The 20222-nt window shown below is 37.6% G+C and overlaps 1 protein-coding gene across 5 annotated transcripts in view; it reads left to right on the top strand.

Annotated features, from left to right (window-relative positions):
- The window catches only part of PHKA1 (phosphorylase kinase regulatory subunit alpha 1), a 141532-nt gene that overhangs the window by 30472 nt on the left and 90838 nt on the right, over window positions 1-20222 (top strand). For 4 of the 5 annotated variants that reach the window (XM_082377046.1, XM_082377045.1, XM_082377047.1 and 1 more), the window contains exons 7-13: window positions 7167-7265; window positions 8226-8372; window positions 9351-9404; window positions 10721-10843; window positions 14679-14774; window positions 16075-16182; window positions 17625-17703. In XM_082377046.1, the coding sequence (XP_082233172.1) occupies window positions 7167-7265; window positions 8226-8372; window positions 9351-9404; window positions 10721-10843; window positions 14679-14774; window positions 16075-16182; window positions 17625-17703 (706 nt within the window). The remainder of the gene's footprint in view (window positions 1-7166; window positions 7266-8225; window positions 8373-9350; window positions 9405-10720; window positions 10844-14678; window positions 14775-16074; window positions 16183-17624; window positions 17704-20222) is intronic. The other variant, XM_082377048.1, reaches the window with a different exon arrangement.

The following is a 20222-nucleotide window of genomic DNA, read 5'->3' as shown; positions in this document are numbered from 1 at the left end:
CTTTGTCTGGTTTTGGTATCAGGGTGATGGTGGCCTCATAGAATGTGTTTGGGAGTGTTCCTTCCTCTGCAATTTTTTGGAAGAATTTGAGAAAGATGGGTGTTAGCTCTTCTCTAAATGTTTGATAGAATTCACCTGTGAAGCCTTCTGGTCCTGGACTTTTTTTTTTTTTTTTTTTTTTTTTTTGGTCCTGGACTTTTGTGTGTTGGAAGATTTTAATCACAGTTTCAATTTCAGTGCTTGTGACTGGTCTGTTCATTTTTTCTATTTCTTCCTGGTTAAGTCTTGGAAGGTTATACCTTTCTAAGAATTTGTCCATTTCTTCCAGGTTGTCCATTTTATCGGCATAGAGTTGCTTGTAGTAGTCTCTTAGGATGCTTTGTATTTCTGCGGTGTCTGTTGTAACTTCTCCTTTTTCATTTCTACTTTTATGGATTTGAGTCCTTGCCCTCTTTTTCTTGATGAGTCTGGCTAATGGTTTATCAATTTTGCTTATCGTCTCAAAGAACCACACAGGTCTTTTGTGTCCTTAGGTAGGTTTATTCCTAGATATTTTATTCTTTTTTGTTGCAATGGTAAATGGGAGTGTTTTCTTAAGTTTACTTTCAGATTTTTCATCATTAGTGTATAGGAATGCAAGAGATTTCTGTGCATTAATTTTGTATCCTGCTACTTTACCAAATTCATTGATTAGCTCTAGTAGTTTTTGTTGACATCTTTAGGATTCTCTATGTATAGTATCATGTCATCTGCAAACAGTGACAGCTCTACTTCTTCTTTTCCGATTTGGATTCCTTTAATTTCTTTTTCTTCTCTGATTGCTGTGGCTAAAACTTCCAAAACTATGTTGAATAACAGTTGTGAGAGTGGGCGACCTTGTCTTGTTCCTCATCTTAGTGGAAATGGTTTCAGTTTTTCACCATTGAGGACGAGGTTGGCTGTGGGTTTGTCATATATGGCCTTTATTATGTTGAGGAAATTTCCCTCTATGCCTACTTTCTGCAGGGCATTTATCATACATGAGTGTTGAATTTTGTTGAAAGCTTTCTCTGCATCTATTGAGATTATCATATGGTTTTTCTCCTTCAATTTGTTAATATGGTGTATCACGTTGATTGATTTGCGTATATTGAAGAATCCCTGCATTCCTGGAATAAACCCCACTTGATCATGGTGTATGATCCTTTTAATGTGCTGTTGGATTCTGTTTGCTAGTATTTTGTTGAGGATTTTTGCATCTATGTTCATCAGCGATATTGACCTGTATTTTTCTTTCTTTGTGACATCTTTGTCTGCTTTTGGTATCAGGGTGATGGTGGCCTCATAGAATGAGTTGGGGAGTGTTCATCCCTCTATAATGTTTTGGAAGAGTTTGAGAAGGATAGGTGTTAGCTCTTCTCTAAATGTTTGATAGAATTCGCCTGTGAGGCCATCTGGTCCTGGGCTTTTGTTTGTTGGAAGATTTTTAATCACAGTTTCAATTTCAGTGCTTGTGATTGGTCTGTTCGTATTTTCTATTTCTTCCTGGTTCAATCTTGGCAGGTTTTGCATTTCTAAGAATTTGTCCATTTCTTCCAGGTTGTCCTTTTTACTGGCGTAGAGTTACTTGTAGTAATCTCTCATGATCATTTGTATTTCTGCAGTGTCAGTTGTTACTTCTCCTTTTTCATTTCTAATTCTATTGATTTGAGTCTTCTCCCTTTTTTCCTTGATGAGTCTGGCTAATGGTTTATCAATTTTGTTTATCTTCTCAAAGAACCAGCTTTTAGTTTTATTGATCTTTGCTATTTTTTTCATTTTTTCTTTTTCATTTATTTCTGCTCTGATTTTAATGATTTCTTTCCTTCTACTAACTTTGGGCTTTGTTTGTTCTTCTTTCTCTAGTTCCTTTAGGTGGAAGGTTAGATTTTTTATTTGAGTTGTTTTTTGTTTGTTGAGGTAGGCTTGTATAGCTATAAACTTCCCTCTTAGAACTGCTTTTGTTTCACCCCGTAGGTTTTGGATCGTCGTGTTTTCGTTGTAATTTGTCTCTAGGTATTTTTTTATTTCCTCTTTGAGTTCTTCAGTTATCTCTTCGTTATTTAGTAATGTATTGTTTAGCCTCCATGTGTTTGTGTTTTTTACGTTTTTTCCCCTGTAGTTCATTTCTAATCTCATAGTGTTGTGTTCAGAAAAGATGCTTGATATGATTTCAATTTTCTTAAATTTACTGAGGCTTGATTTGTGACCCACGATGTGATCTGTCCTGGAGAATGTTCCATGTGCACTTGAGAAGAAAGTGTAATCTGCTGTTTTTGGATGGAATGTGCTATAAATATCAATTAAGTGTATCTGGTCTATTGTGTCATTTAAAGCTTGTGTTTCCTTATTAATTTTCTGTTTGGATGATCTTTCCATTGTTGTAAGTGAGATGTTAAAGTCCCCCACTATTATTGTGTTACTATTGATTTCCTGTTTTATAGCTGTTAGCAGTTGCCTTATGCATTGAAGTGCTTCTATGTTGGGTGCATATATATTCATAATTGTTATATCTTCTTCTTGGATTGATCCCTTGATCATTATGTAGTGTCCTTCCTAGTCTCTTGTAACATTCTTTATTTTAAAGTCTATTTTATCTGATATGAGTATTGCTACTCCATCTTCCTTTTGATTTTCATTTGTATGGAATATCTTTTTCCATCCCCTCACTTTCAGTCTGTATGTGTCCCTAGGTCTGAAGTGGGTCTCTTGTAGACAGCATATATATGGGTGTTGGTTTTGTATCCATTCAGCAGGCCTGTGTCTTTTGGTTGGAGCATTTAATCCATTCACGTTTAAGGCAATTATTGATATGTATGTTCCTGTGACCATTTTCTTAATTGTTTGGGTTTGTTTTTGTAGGTCCGTTCCTTCTCTTCTGTTTGCCACTTAGAGAAGTTCCTTTAGCTTTTTTTGTAGAGCTGGTTTGGTGGTGCTGAATTCTCTTAGCTTTTGCTTGTTTGTAAAGCTTTTGATTTCTCCATCTAATCTGAATGAGATCCTTGCCGGGTAGAGTAATCTTGGTTGTAGTTTCTTCCCTTTCATCACTTTAAATATATCATGCCACTCCTTTTTGGCTTGTAGTGTTTCTGCTGAGAAATCAGCTGTTAACCTTATGGGAGTTCCCTTTTAGGTTATTTGTAGTTTTTCCCTTGTTGCTTTCAGTAGTTTTTCTTTGTCTTATTTTTTGTCAGTTTGTTTACTATGTGTCACGGCGTGTTTTTCCTTGGGTTTATCCTGCCTGGGACTCTCTGTGCTTCCTGGACTTGGGTGGCTATTTCCCTTCCCATGTTATGGAAGTTTTCAACTATACTCTCTTCAAATATTTTCTCTGGTCCTTTCTCTCTCTCTTCTCCTTCTCGGACCCCTATAATGCGAATGTTGTTGTGTTTAATGTTGTCCCAGAGGTCTCTTAGGCTGTCTTCACTTCGTTTCATTCTTTTTTATTTATTCTGTTCCGCAGCAGTGAATTCCACCCTTCTGTCTTCCAGGTCACTTATCCGTTCTTCTGCCTCAGTTATTCTGCTGTTGATTCCTTTTAGTGTATTTTTCATTTCAGTTACTGTATTGTTCGTCTGTTTGTTTGTTCTTTAATTCTTCAAGGTGTTTGTTCTTTAATTCTTCCAGGTCTTTGTTAAACATTTCTTGCATCTTCTCGATCTTTGCCTCCATTCTTTTTCCGGGGTCCTGGATCATCTTCACTATCATTATTCTGAATTCATTTTCTGGAAGGTTGTCTATCTCCCCTTCATTTAGTTGTTTTTCTGGAGTTTTATCTTGTTCCTTCATCTGGTGCAAAGTCCTCTGCCTTTTCATTTTGTCTATCTTTCTGTGAACGTGGTTTTTGTTCCACAGGCTGCAGGATTGTAGTTCTTCTTGCTTCTGCTGTCTGCCCTCTGGTGGATGAGGCTATCTAAGAGGCTTGTGCAAGCTTCCTGATGGGAGTGACTGGTGATGGGTAGAGCTGGGTGTTGCTCTGGAGGGCAGAGCTCAGTAGAACTTTAATCCGCTTGTCTGCTGATGGGTGGTGGTAGGTTCCCTCCCTGTTTGTTGTTTGGCCTGAGTCGACCCAACACTGGAGCCTACCTGGCTCTTTGGTGGGGCTAATGGCAGGCTCTGGGAGGGCTCACGCCAAGGAGTACTTCCCAGAAGTTCTGCTTCCAGTGTCCTTGTCCCCGCAGTGAGCCACAGCCCCCCCCGCCTCTGCAGGAGACCCTCCAACACTAGCAGGTAGGTCTGGTTCAGTCTCCTATGGGGTCACTGCTCCTTCCCCTGGATCCCAATATGCACACTACTTTGTGTGTGCCCTCCAAGAGTGGAGTCTCTATTTCCCCCAGTCCTGTCAAAGTCCTGCAATCAAATCCCGCTAGCCTTCAAAGTCTGATTCTCTAGGAATTCCTCCTCCCATTGCCAGACCCCCAGGTTGGGAAGCCTGACGTGGGGCTCAGAACCTTCACTCCAGTGGGTGGACTTCTGTCGTATAAGTGTTATCCAGTCTGTGAGTCACCCACCCAGCAGTTATGGGATTTGATTTTATTGTGATTGCGCCCCTCCTGCTATCTCACTGTGGCTTCTCCTTTGTCTTTGGATGTGGGGTATCTTTTTTGGTGAGTTCCAGTGTCTTCCTGTCGATGATTGTTCAGCAGTTAGTTGTGATTCTGGTGCTCTTGCAAGAGGGAGTGAGCGCACGTCCTTCTACTCTACCATGTTGAACCAATCTCCTCCTTCTTTCTTATGGCTGAATGATATTCCATTATACACACACACACACACACACACACAGAGGCAGGTGAGCACACACATACACCACATATTCTTTATCCATTCATCTGTTGACGGACACTTAGATTGTTTCCGTACATTGTGAATGATGCTGCAGTAAACATAGGAGTGCATATATTTCTTTGATATCCTGTTTTTATTTCCTTTGGATATATACCCAAAAGTGAAATTGCTGGATCATATGGTAGTTCTAATTTAATTTTTTGAGTAACCTCCATACTTATTATTTTCCATAGTGGCTGAACCAACTTGCATTCCCCCCAACAGTGTACAAGGTTTGCTTTTATCCATGTCCTCACCCATACTTATCTTTTTTATGATAACTATTCTGACAGATGTGAGGTGATATTGCATTGTGGTTTTGACTTGCATTTCCCTGTTGATTAGTGATGTTGAGCATCTTTTCATGTACCTGTTGGCCATTTGTCTGTTCTCTTTGGAAAAAATGTCTATTCATTTCCTTTGCCCATTTTTTAATTGAATTATTTGGTTTTTTATTATTGAATTGTGTGAGTTCTTTATATATTTGGGATATAAACTTCTCATTATATATGTGGTTTGCAAATATTTTCTCCCATTTTGTAGGTTGCTTTTTCATCTTTTTGATTGTTTCTTTTGTTGTACAGAAGCTATTTATTTATTTATTTATTTATTTATAAGCATCTTTATTGGAGTATAATTGCTTTACAATGGTGTGTTAGTTTCTGCTTTATAACAAAGTGAATCAGCTATACATATACATATATCCCCATATCTCCTCCCTCTTGCATCTCCCTTCCACCCTCCCTATCCCACCCCTCTAGGTGGTCACAAAGCACTGAGCTGATCTCCCTGTGTTATGTGGCTACTTCCCACTAGCTATTTTACATTTGGTAGTATATATAAGTCCATGCCACTCTCTCATTTCGTCCCAGCTTACCCTTCCGCCTCCCTGTGTCCTCAAGTCCCTTCTCTATGCAGAAGCTTTTTAGTTTGATGTAGTCCCCCTTATTGATTTTTGATTTTGTGCTTATACCTTTGGTGTCATATCTAAAAAATCATTGCCAAAACCAATGTGAAGGAGGAGTTTTGTGATATCCGGTCTTAATGTTTAATCCATTTTGAGTTAATTTTTGTGTGTGGTGTAAGATAGGGGTCCAATTTTATTGTTCTGTATGTGATTATCCAGTTTTCCCAAAACTGTTTGTTGAAGAGACTATCATTTTCCCATTGAGTGTTCCTGGCTCCTTTATCAAATATTAATTGACTGTAAATGCAGGGGTTTATTTCTGGGCTCTCTATTCTGTTTCATTGGTCTATGTGTCTGCTTTTATGCCTGTATCATACTATTTTAATTACTATACCTTTGTAGTATAGTTTGAAATCAGGAAGTGTGATGCCTTCAGCTTTGTTTTTCTTTCTCATAATAGCTTTGGCTATTTAGGGTCTTTTGTGATTCCATACAAATTTTAAGATTTTTTTTATTTCTGTGAAAAATGCCATTGGAATTTTTATACGGATTGCAGTGGATCTATAGATGACTTTGGGTAGTATAGACATTTTAGCAATATTAATTCTTCTGATCCATGAGCATGGGGGTATCTTTCCATTTGTTTTTGTCTTAAATTTCTGTCATCAAAGTATTGTAGTTTTCATTGTACAGATCTTTCACCTCTTTGGTTAAATTTATTCTTAAGTATTTTATTGCTTTTGATGCTGTTGTGAATGGGATAGTTTTCTTTATTTCTTTTTTAGATGTTTTGTTGTTAGTGTACAGAAAACACAATTGATTTCTGTATGTCGATTTTATATCCTGTAACTTTACTGAATTTGTTGATTAGTTCCAACAGTTTTTTGGTTGAGTCTTTAGGGTTTTCTATATATGAGATCATATCATCTTCAAATAATGACAGTTTTACTTCTTCATTTCTGATTTGGATGCCTTTTATTCCTTTGTCTTGCCCAGTTGCTTTAGCTAGGACTTCCAGTACTATGTTGAATAAGAGTGGTGAGAGTGGGCACCCTTGTCTTGCTTTAATCTTACAGGAAAACTTTCAATTTTTCACCACTGAGTAGAATGTTAGCTGTGGGTTTGTTGTATATGGCCTTTATTATGTTGAGGTATGTTCCTTCTATACCGAATTTGTTGAGGGGTTTTAATCATGAAAGTATGACTGCAACCTCCATCTCAAGTGTCTCTGGGACAATATGGGAGACCAAAAAAACCCTCAGAGGCCCCTGGGAATAAAGAATGTTATTGTATTTTCTGTTCTGCTGAACATATTTAAAATGATATCATGTTCATTGATATGATACCGGGGTAGAGGGAGAAGAAATATATGCATTTATAATGCTAAAGTTGTCCTTTCCTTCTTTGTTCCTCAAAGGCAGCCCTGGAGGCATTAGATGAACTGGACCTGTTTGGTGTGAAAGGTGGGCCCCAGTCAGTTATCCATGTCCTAGCTGATGAAGTACAACACTGCCAGGTAAGAGCATAATGGACAATGTTATAGAAAAATGTATTTTTACTCAGACTCAAATTTAGCATGAGCTTTAGAATAAGGAGAACTGAATGAGAGTACATAATCTGATTTATTACCATGTACCAAAAATGTCTTATCAAGCATCCTATAGAGATAAACCTGATACAGCATGAGCTATAACAGAGATCATAGTCCTGTTCTCTCACTCAACGTTATAAAGTGATCCTATCACAGTATCTGGAATTCTCCACTATTATCGTATCAAGGGTATATGAGCTCTGCTCCTGAGTATGTCCTTTTCTAAATATCCCAAGAGAACAAGAGGTGATCGATTTTGAGTGTTCTTCTTGATAGTGGCTCTGAAACTTTCTCTTGTCCCCGGTTGGCCCTCGGGTTAGATGTTTGGAGATTAGACTGTTTAAGTGGTAAATGCATATCTTCAGTTTTGTTTCGGATTACTCTGTGTATTGAAAGAGTAAGGTTCTTGTCATTGACAAGATGGCCTTTCTTGTCTTCTTCAAACCCTGATTAGGCACCCATGGTGTTCTAGTGAATACAATCTCACCTTCTAATTTTAAAAATGCAAAATTTTCCATGGAAAAGATAAATTTCAGGGATATAGGAGCTAAGCCTTCCACATCTTGCTTCCCAGCAGCTACATTTTATCTTTATGCTTAGATAGTTGCTAATGGAGCAACAGCATTATGGGTGAGATAATGATGTTAGAGTATTCTTTATCCATTAGCAGCTTCTTAAGAATCAGGATTAGGAAGCACTGAGAGCAGGATTAAGACAAGGGATGATTTATAGAAGTAGTTAGTCTTCTAAGCTTTCACTATTAAATCATTTTTAGATTTTCAACTGAATGATCCTCTTCAACATACATCTTTTGAAACTAAAGCTAATAATTTTATAATCCTGAGTTATTTACTAATGTGCCACATTTGACTTCCTTTCTTTTAGTCTATCCTTAATTCGATACTCCCCCGGGCTTCAACATCCAAAGAGGTTGATGCTAGTCTACTTTCAGTTATTTCCTTCCCAGCCTTTGCAGTAGAGGATAATCAGTTGGTGGAGCTCACAAAACAGGAAATAATCACTAAGCTTCAGGTATGTCCATATGTGCCTTTGTTTTCTTTAAGCTCTAACTTTAAGGCTAAATTAGTATCTTTGTGAGTCTTGAATATGACCTATGTTGGTGATTTAACCAAGTGATCAGGGTTAACATCACCAGTAATAAGATGTACTGACATCATTTACGCCCTGATACAGTGCACTGAGAAGCACACAGCACCTCCGTGATGTCCTTCCCAAGAATGCAGTACCTCAATCTAATCATGAGAAAACATCAGACAAAACCAAATCGAGAGGCATTCTACAAAGTAACTGACAAACACTCTGCAAAAATGTCAAGATGATGAAAAACAGGGAAGGACTGAGGAACCATCACAGATTAGAAGAGACTAAGGAAACATGCCAGCTAAATGCAGTGGTATCCTAAATTGGATACTGGAACAGAAAAAAAGCATTAGTGGAAAAACTGGTGAAATCCAAATAAGTTCTATACTTTGGTTAATAGTGTTGTACCAAGGTTAATTTTTTAGTTTTGGTAAATTTTCTGTGGTTATTTAAGATGTTAATATTAGGGGACAGTGGTTGAAGGATATACAGGGACTCTGTACTGTTTTGGGAACTCTTCTGTAAGTCTCAGATTATCTCAAAATTTTTAAACTGTGTTTTCTTTTTTAAAAAAAAACTGTGGTCTCTTATGAATTGTGTGAGCAGGACCGCATAGATTAGTAATTGGGCTGTCACAGACTTATCCTATGGTGGAAAGCCATGGAGAAGATAAAATAAAAACACTGCTTTAGGGAAGAGCCTGCAACTTAGCCCTCGCTTGAAATCACATTGCTGAAATCACTTTCTGCTGCTGGACTGATATCAGGGTTTTTTAAAATTATTTTTTAAGTATCATGTCTCTATTGATGATAGGTTGGCACATGTAGCTGTTGCAAAGGATACATTTCTGATTAATTATATTGCTGTACCAGTGTTCATTCTTCTGGCTTCTTTCCTCTGCATTCCCAGGGTCGTTATGGTTGCTGTCGATTTCTACGAGATGGATATAAAACTCCTAAAGAGGTAGGTTTGTTTTCCCCAAAATGAGTCCAAGGTAGAATGGTCACTACTGCAGCCTCATTCAGAGAAAATACTTACCTCATTGATGGTACTTCAAATAATCACTAAATAGGGTAACGATAACTGATGTTTGCTACCTTTGTTAGGATTAATTGCCAGGTTTTGCTTGTGAGCCCTTCTGGATTAAATAAAATAGAGGAAGGTGTAGTCCTTCCACCTCTTGAAGTTGGTTAGTTTCAGGAAAGAGCTCCTGATGGATGCTTAAATCAGTGGATGGAAGTTTATGCAGAAACAGAATATTTACATTGTCTCAAAATATTCCCCCCTAAATATTTAATTATTACAAAGGGAAAAATCTTTCTGTCAGTAGATCCTTTTGGATCCCTTCCACCTTTTGCAGTTGGTTAGTTCTAAACAGTACTTGATTTTGAAAAGTTAACTTCCTTTTGTTCCACTTGTCAAAAGTTCTCCTTGGAAATATCCATGGAGAAAATTTAGTATTATTAAAAGGGAATGAATGGTCGGTAACCACTTTCATTGACAATGTAAACATCGTTTAAGTCTCAGGTTTGCTGGTTGAGAGCCATTATAATTTTTTTAAATTACCGAGCTCAAACTCTTCTGGTTTACTTCTGTCTTCCATTTTATTCTTTAAGCCTTTTGACTTCTGCCCCTACCAATCTATTAAAATTGTGCTCTGAAATATCATCATAATCTCCTAAGTAAGCAATCCAGTAGCCTTTTCTCAGTCCTTATTCTCTTTGACTTCTCTATAGTACATCACTATTACCTACCCCTACATTTTCTTGAAATTCTTTTCCTATTTTAACTTCCACAACTCTACACCATCCTAATTTTTCTCCTCTTTCTGTCCTCCCTCACCAAACTCAGGGTTTACCAAGATTCTGTTCTTGGGCTGCTTGTTCGTTATATATAGGTACTACATCCATAATTTGTGATTCGTGTGTCACCTCTATAAGGATGATTCCCAAACCCTCATCTCTTGCTGTCCTTCTGAACATTTCTATTTGTATGTTCTGCTGCTACCTCAAACTTAACAAGTACAAAACCAAACTCAGCCTTATTACAAATTAGTCTCACTTCCTCATACACCTGCCTGTAGTATCATTATTATCCCAGTTCTGCTAGTTAGAATCACATGACAAAAGTACTTGCTAAAGGAGGGGAGTGTGTATGTGCTCTGTCTTCTCTGAAACAAACTATCAGTGGTGAAAGGCTGTGTTGTAAGACCTCTGAACTAAAGATATAGTCTGACCTTGGAGTGATAAGACAGACTTTGTTTATTGTGTTTTTACCAGGATCCCAATCGTCTGTACTATGAACCAGCTGAGCTGAAGTTATTTGAAAACATTGAGTGTGAATGGCCATTGTTCTGGACATACTTTATCCTTGATGGGGTATTTAGTGGGAATGCAGAACAGGTAATGCACTGGGGAAAGAGCTTTTTAGCAGATTGTTATTATGTCTTCCTCTTTCAGTTAATGACTGTGCTGACCCTGTGTCCAAATGGAAGTCTTCCCTAATAGGGAGGAGACAGAGTTGTCTTCTAGAGACTAGTAGTTGAGGGTGCATGTTAAGAGTTAGAAGACCTGGATATTGCTATCACTCAGACTTGACTTTTAATAAATATAGAAAGCAGAATAGCAAGTCCTGTATACTTGCCTTAGTCATCAGAGGTACTTGAATTTACCTCCTGACTTTGTATGTCTTTTTTTTTTTAAATAAATCTTGGAAATGATATTCTGACTTCAGCAAAAACAAAACAACAACCCACTTATACCCTGTCCTCACCCCCCAAAATATAGTCATCATTGCTTTTTGAGCTACATGAATAAAGTAGTTTAGAAACCATTGTTGGAAAACTGTGACTGGACAATTTAATCAAGTTAGTTTAATGTCAGGCATTCTGCAAATTGGCTATGTTCTAAACTTGGACATAAATCCAACACATTTGGAAGTCATTTATACTTGGCTACATAAATACAGTTTTGTGTAATTTGAATACTTTGGCCAATAGTAATCTGTAACTGCCAATATGAGTTTAAATAATAGGGTTACACCAAAGTTTCAGGGGCACAAAGTGCTGTTTTACTCTAAGCTTTATATAGAGCATCCTTATTTGAGCAAGAAATAAGATAAGCAATAATAGAGATACCTGCCCTATTTTGAGCACCCTATTTTTTTTAAACCAAACTTTTAAAAAATATTTATTATTTATTTATTCATTTTGGCTGCTCTGGGTCTTAGTTGCAGCACGCAGGATCTTCATTGCGGCATGTTTAGTTGGTGGCATGCGGGCTTCTTAGTTGCGGCATGCGGGCTTCAGCATGCAGATTCTTGGTTGCGTCATGCATGTGGGATCTAGTTCCCCGACCAGAGATCGTAACTGGGGCCCCTGCATTGGGAGCATGGAGTCTTACCCACTGGACCACCAGGGAAGTCCCTTGACCACCCTATTTTGATTCTACCATTTTTCTCAGTCCTTCTCAAATTCCACAAAATTGTTTCTCAAAAACTGTGCTTGCTCAAAGAAAGATTTATTTATTAAATGTGCCAACTAAGTACAAAGCATATTCAGGTTTTTTGAACTCTCAGGGGAGAAAAAGGAGCTGGAAGGCCTGGATTCTTTTTTATTCTTTTTTTTTTCCTGGCTTTGCTGCTGACCACTGAGTAGTCCAAGTACTGTCATTGACTTCTTCAGTTTCGCTGTACAGACATACCTCAGAGATACGCAGGTTCAGTTCCAGAGCAGCACAAATATTGCAAATATCTCAATAAAGCAAGTCATATGAAATTTTTTGGATTCCCAGTGCATATAAAAGTTATGTTTACACTACATTCTGTTAAGTGTGCAATAGCAGTATGTCTAAAAAAACAATGTACATACCTTAGTTAAAAATACTTTATTGCTGAAAAATGCTAACCATCATCTGAGCCTTCCATGGGTCATAATCTTTTTGCTGGTACATGCTTTGAAATACTTCGAGAATTCCCAGAAATGTGACACAGAGACACAAAATGAGCAAATGCTGTTGGAAAAATGGTGCCAGTAGACTTGCTCAACACAGGGTTGCTGCAAACCTTCAATTTGTAAAACAAAAACAAAAACAAACAAACAAAAAAAACGCAGTATCTGTGAAGCACAATAAAGCAAAGTGCAATAAAACAAGGTATGCCTGTACATATGATGAGAATAGTTTTTCTCTCTTCATTGAAGAAGTGGAAAGCCCTAAAATTCTTTGAATTTCACAGATGAAGACATGTGATAAGTGCACGGTACAGTCAGTTTGGCTATAATGAGACACATAGATGTTCCCTAAAAATCACCATGCTCTGCATATTTGAGAAGTATAAACTGTAGGGCTTATGGGAAAATGTGGTTGGGGAAAACACTTAAAAAGTTTGTCAGAAATACATACAAAATGATAGGAACCTAATAAAAACAGTACCACAGATAGGCATTAATGGCTTTAAAACATTCATTCATTCCTCTTTCAAAAATTATATTCTGAGAAAATTATTTCAAGGGTGGCATACATTTAGATACAATGCTGCTCATCACTGTTACATTCATACAAATTAAGTCTGGTGGTAATTGAAATGTTCAACAAGAACGAAATGTTAAATTAGAGATCATGTGTATAAAATAATATGCTGCTATTAAAATGTGTATTAAAATTTAATATCATTGTTAAAAATTTGGATTAACTGTTTTGTTTCATACTTCAAATATAATTTTATTTTAGTGTTCGGTTTTCTCATAATCGAAAAAAAACAGTGCCACAGCTTTATACATGTTAAATGGTTAAGAAATATATAAATACCACAAAGATATGGCACTTGTACCTTGAAAAACACCTGAAGTTTTCTTGTGGATATGTGCAACCATGTTCCTACCACCTCACTTGCAGGGCTCCCGTGCTCACCACCCTACATGCCAGAGGAAGAGAGGAAAAGAGAGATAGCATAAGAGAAAATAAAAAAAAAGAATATCAAACAGAGAGGAAGAATAAAAAAATAGGGCAAGGAGGGAATAGAAGGGGAAATTAAATAGAAGGGAAGGCACAGAGCCATGCAGCCAAGTCGGCCATGAGAAGAGAGCAGCCCGGGAGTGGTAGGAGAGTTATCTGAAATCGGATGGAAAGTTGTAACACCACATGTGGATGGGTTGTGGTTCATGGTTCTGAGGTGTGTGCATGTGTGTGTGTTGTGTATTCTTACACGGCTCAGTTCAGCTGAGTGCCTTCTCAGGTTGAAATTGTGCGTAAGCAGATGTGAAATTCATGTTATGCTCAAATTGTTCTCTAATATATCAAATGCACTGGAACAAATTTGTGTTTTCAAAACAACTATCATAGCAGAACTGACTATATATTTTTTCCACCATAAATTATAGTGGGTTTTTTTTTGCTTTTTATTTATTACTAATCTACAGCAAATTGTTAAGCAAAAAAATGTAAACTTGATCATAATAGAAACTTAATTTGACAGGGAAAATACAGTTTTAAAAGCAATTACATGTAAAGTCAAGAAGCTCTACTCAGTGTAGTACACAGTGGGTAGAAGCATGCACGTGGAGGCAGGCTGACTCGGGCTCAAATCTGGGCTCATCCTTGCACTCGCTGTATGATCTTTCAGAAGCTCATAACCTCCTTGAGCCTTAATTTCCCTGTAAAAAGGCTTTAATTACACACACCTGGATGGTTATTAAAATTAAATGCATTCATCAGCAGAACAGGAATAAAGATGCAGACGTAGAGAATGGACTTGAGGACATGGAGAGGGGGAAGGGTAAGCTGGGATGAAGTGAGAGAGTGGCATGGACATATATACACTACCAAATGTAAACTAGGTAGCTAGTGGGAGGCAGCCACATAGCACAGGGAGATCAGCTCGGTGCTTTGTGACCACCTAGAGGGTTGGGATAGGGAGGGTGGGAGGGACACGCAGGAGGGAGAGGATATGAGGATATATGTATACATATAGCTGATTCACTTTGTTATACAACAGAAACTAACACAACATTGTAAAGCAATTATACTCCAATAAAGATGTTAAAAAAAATTAAATGCGTTAAAAGTATGCAAAACTCCTAGCATAGTATCTGGCCTCCATCAGCATTTAGTAAATACTACTTCCCTTTCTTTCCTTTCACTAGGTGAATATACCCCAATAGGACCTTCTTTGGCTACAACCCTCCCCTAGATCCCCAAAGGGAACTCTATGAATTTTGTTCCCCTTTTCTTTTCTCTACAGGTTCAAGAATACAGAGAGGCTCTTGAAGCAGTCCTCATCAAAGGCAAAAATGGAGTCCCACTTCTGCCAGAGCTGTACAGTGTTCCTCCTGACAAGGTAAGCTGGACGGTGCCATAACATGGAGCTGGGAGAAGAGGAGCAGTACCTCAAAAGGACTGCCTTATCTGAGTCAAATAATTTTTAATCTTCTGATTTTAATGTTCTAAAGTCTTTCTTTAGGTATAGAACAATTAAAATATGATTTTATTCCTTTGAAAGTATATTTATAAAGCAGACTCAGTTATGGCACTGTTGCGGGGCAAGGCGAGGGCAAGATCAAATCTTACAGAGGTAGTTTCACGGGTGTATGTTTGTCCTCAAACTCATCAAGATGCATATGTTAAATATGTATGGCCTTTCTATATGTCAGCCAAACCTCAATTTAAAAAAATAAATAAGTTGTTCAGAGATTGATTTTTTAAAAAATCAAACTTTAAGGTTGAGAATGATATGGAGATCAGTAGGCCGAACTAGAGTAATGTTCTGTGTGAACTCTCAGTATTTGATAATTTCTGCTTTGAGGCTAGTCATCTGGGATTAATTGAGTAGATCAGGCTTGGAGAATTAAGTATGTCTCCATTTTCTCAAAATGCCAGTTGAGATTACCATTGTTCCTCTTCTCCATTGCAAAAGAGCATTAGCCGGGGGAGAGATGCAATCTTCCATGCTGGTGGGGATGAGTGGACTAAGCTCCTAGCAACATCAGCAGCATAACCTGAGAGCTTGTTAGAAATGCAGATTTCAGGCCTTCCCCCACATCTACTCAGTAAGAATATGCCATTGGACAAGATCCTCAGGTGGTGTGTCCATGTACAGTTAGAGGAGCACTGCCCTAGACTGTCATCATAGTGCTTGACTTTTCAGTGCATTGCATATGTGACTGTTTTATAGAGTATGAATCACAATCCAGACTCGGGCTTTTTGTTGTCTAGTATTTTAAACCTTCTATTCTTTTTTTTAAAATTTATTTATTTATTTATTTTTGGCTGTGTTGGGTCTTCATTGCTGCGTGCAGGCTTTCTCTAGTAGTTGTGGTGAGCGGGGGCTACTCTTTGTTGCAGTGTGCAGGCTTCTCATTGCGGTGGCTTCTCTTGTGGAGCACAGGCTCTAGGAGCACGAGCTTCAGTAGTTGCGGCACACGGACTCAGTAGTTGTGGCTCACTGGCTCTTGAGTGCAGGCTCAGTAGTTGTGGCACACGGGCTTAGTTGCTCCATGGCATGTGGGATCTTCCTGGACCAGGTCTCGAACCCATGTCCCCTGCATTGGCAGGCGGATTCTTAACCACTGCACCATTAGGGAAGCCCTAAACCTTCTATTCTTTTCCTTTATCTCTTTATCTTTTTTTTTTTTTTTTAGGTTGATGAAGAATATCAAAATCCTCACACTGTGGACCGAGTCCCCATGGGCAAGCTGCCTCATATGTGGGGTCAGTCTCTATACATCTTAGGAAGCTTGATGGCAGAGGTAAGGGGAAACTTCAAGGCTCTTCCATTTTTCTGCTTTAGTCACCATAACAATCAGATTTGTGAGTAGCTCATTATATCTGAAGGATATATCTTTTGCCTTTTGTATTCTGCCTTAATTACAGATTTTCCTCCAGATTCTTAGAGTGAGAGCATGGCCAATCCTTGGCAAAAATCTTTCCCCCTGGCAACCATGTCCGTCATGCTTGCCCAGGGGTTCCTACCTTGGTACTGTGCTTGAAGTTGCTCTGGGATCAGACCGTAGATAGTTCCTTTTCAAAACTCCCCCTAGTGCCTGTCTGGTGACTGCGAATGCAATTGTGCTTGGATAGTAATGACTTATAATGGATTTAAGTGCTAACTTTTCCAAGCAACATAATGTTTCATTCTTTAATTAAATAAACTGATAATTTTAGGTACCATGACAAGTGTTTGGGCGCATCATAGTTTTTTATTTGTTTGTTGATAAGGGGCCCTTTAAATGTTCCTTATATTAAACTCTGTTGAGACAGCTCTTAATGAAGCACTTGGGAATTTCTTACATTATGTCAGCTTATTTGTGACATTTTGAACCATAAGAAGGGTTCCCTTTCTCAAAGTTTTCCAGTTTTACTGACAAATCTATTTCCCCATTATAGGTTATTATATAAGGTAAGCTATAACCCAGGCTCCTAGAGGATCTAGGGTGGGACTTAGCTTTCCTTTCTGAGCCAGACTCTTGGACCTGTTTATGTATAACTGTTTACTTTCTGGCACTGTTTTTATTTGTTTTGTTTTGTTTGTCCCAGTTTTATTGAGATGTAATTGACATATCACTATGAGTTTCAGGTGTACAGCATAAAGTTTATCTTTAGTTGACATTATTATAAATGTAGCAATAATGGGCAGAATGATTTGTTTGAAATAATCCTTACCTGGTGACTTTCTCATTCAACTAGAATAAATTAATGCTATGAAAAAATGAGGAGATGAATGGTATTCTTAAGGGCTAAGTGGGTGAGTTCATCATATTTCATCAAAGACAGAAACTCAAGTCAAAAGATATCTGCTAAGCAGAAATCATAGCAAGCATATGAGTAAATATGAAAGCAACAGGACTAATGACTTAAATTATTGATTAGAAGCATTGTGATCTGATTGTCTAATCATGTGCATCCAGAGAAAGTGGAGGTATAACTAGAAAACTTTCTGTTTATCTTTTATACCCCATCTATTTCCAAAAAAATAATTTGTGGCAGCCACTAGAAATTAACTCCAGATAAAATTAATTTGGATGTGAATTCAGGAGTTCAAACATTTTCATACAGTAAAGGTATTTGTTTCCTTTCCATACATGCCTCTCACATGTTATGGTACGGGGTTTTGGCACTGGTATGTTGTTTCTCCTCAAATATTAGCTCTTTTGGAGATATAATAATCTGTCTTTTTACGGTTTTTCTTTAGGGATTTTTAGCTCCTGGAGAAATTGATCCCCTGAATCGCAGGTTTTCTACTGTACCAAAGCCAGATGTTGTGGTTCAAGGTATGTATTCTTATTCCCAGCAGCAGAAATTTTACATTAAAGGTCTGGTTTGGGCCAGTAAATGATGACTTTATTCTTTATGATGTATTTTGTTAGGCTTCAAAATGTATAGTATAAACTTGGCTCTGTTTGGTTTCAAGATTTCTGTTAATCTTAATCATGAACAAATGCTTAACAAAGGATGTTATCTGATTCTCTTAATACTTCTTATTTCTGGAAACTCTTTTCTTTTCACCATGATGATATTATAGCCTTCTAATTATCTCTGCTTTTGTTCTGAGCGTTCCTTCTGTGCTTTTTCTGCTAGCACTTCTTTCTTCTCATATCCTCCTAATGGTTGTGTACTTAGTCTTTACTCTTGTCTTTCTGTATTTACACCCTGCATGTGTTTGCTAGGGCTGCCTCCTCCATAATGAATTTGCTTCCATGGCTCCAACTATTACCTCTTTAGAGAGTACTCCAAATCTTTATTTTTTGTTCCTAGTAATCAACTTAAATTTTGAGGTTATCTACTCTATGGAAAACACTGGGCTAAGCTGTATAAACATTTTAGGAAGTCTAGTCCCAATATATATACACAACATTTTCATCACTTATACTTCAAATGCAAAACTGACCTTTTTTTGTCTCCATCCTATTCTTTTACCTCTCCCAAGAAAAGCAAATCTTGTCACCTTCCTTAACTCTCTCAGTGACATCACTATTATGCTACTCTCCTAGGGTAGAAAACTCCAGGTGATTTTTGACTCCCCAGAAACACTATCCAATGTGGTACTAGGTCCTCCTGAGAAGCTCCTCTGAAATGTCTCCATTTCAACCCCAACCTCCATTGGAGTTGATTCTATATAGAAAATAATCCTTAGTATTTTCTAAACCTTCTTATACTTGGCATCCTATGTGGTAGGATAGGATAAAGGTAGTCATAAAGGTAGTCTTTGCTTATCAATGTACAGGCATATTTCATTTTATTGTGCTTCACTTTATTGTGCTTTGCAGATATTGTGTTTTTTACAAATTGAAGGTCTGTGGCAACCTTGTGTCAAGCAAGTCTATTGGCACCATTTTTCCAAGAGCATTTGCTTACTTCGTGTCTCTGTCACACTTTATAATTCTAGCAATACTTCAAGCTTTTTCATTATTATTATATTTGTTATAGTAATCTGTGATCAGTGATCTTTGATGTTACTACTATGACTCGTTGAAGGCTCAGATGATGGTTAGCATTTTTTAATAATAAAGTATTTTTAATTGAGGCATTTACATTGTCTTTTTGGATACAATGCTGTTGCACACTTAACAGACTAAAGTATAGTGTAAACATAACTCTTTTCATTTGGTTTTATTTATTTATTTTTTAATTGAGGTATAGTTAATTTACAGTGTTGTGTTAGTTTCAAATGTACAGCAAAGTGATTCAGTTGTGTGTGTGTGTGTGTGTGTGTGTGTGTGTATATATATATATATATATATATATTCTTTTTCAGATTCTTTTCCATTATAGGTTACTACAAGATATTGAGTATAGTTCCTTGTGCCATACAGTAGATCCTTGCTGTTTACCTATCAATATTTTATATATAGTAGTGTGTATATGTTAATCCCAAACTCCTAATTTATCTCCCCCCTGCCACCTTGCTATCCCTTTTGGTAACCATAAGTTTGTTTTCTATAAGCATAACTTTTATATGCACTGGGAAGCTAAAAATTTGTGTGACTCGCTTTATTGTGATACTCGCTTTACTGCAGTGGTCTGGAACCAAACCTGCAACATCTCTGAGGTATTCCTGTACATAGCGAACGTTATATAAAAGACCATTACTCTTCCCCTCCCATGAGAAAACTTGTTCTCCTTTGAGGCTTATGCCATCTGGCTATATTGGTCTCCTGGTTACTCTCATTCATTCATTAGAGACTTTGAGCCTTGGCTCATAGCCTTCCTCTTCTTCCCCAAGTCCTACCATAGTGCTAGATTTCAGCATCAGAGTAAGTGCCATCTAATATTTTAGCCTCAAAATTCTTGGATATCTAGAACCTTAGTGACCCTTCCCTCTGTCTCTACTCCACTCACTTTTAGGACGAAACTTTAGAACTGTTTCACCTCAGATATTCCATTCCCAAAAGTCCCAATCACCAGTCATAACTGCATATTATTTCAGTTTTCTTCCCCCCCACCCATTACACTTGTGTCTATTTTCTCCTAGTCTACCCTTCCCTACCTTTCGGTTGGTCATCTAAATCTCTTAATTACCAGCACACCAAACTTCTGCTACACCCACCAGAAAAATCATAGCCCCAGATCGGTTTTGCTCTCTATATTTTCTGATCCTATACCTGGCCTGCTAAAATCTTCTAGAAAAAAAAATCACACAAATGAACAGAGTGGTAGCATTGTAAATCCACAGTCTCCAACTTAACTAGGCCTACAGTGCCTCCTGTTAGTCCTTGTTCTTACTGTTAGTCAGCATTTTCATTCTCCTCAACTATTCCACACCTTCTCTGTTTTCAACCCCACTGCTTGT

The sequence above is a fragment of the Balaenoptera borealis genome, assembly GCF_965194805.1.
Source record: "Balaenoptera borealis genome assembly, chromosome: X".
NCBI lineage: Eukaryota > Metazoa > Chordata > Mammalia > Artiodactyla > Balaenopteridae > Balaenoptera > Balaenoptera borealis.
The sequence above is the reverse complement of the archived record's forward strand: the minus strand, read 5'-3'. Positions and strand labels throughout refer to the sequence as shown.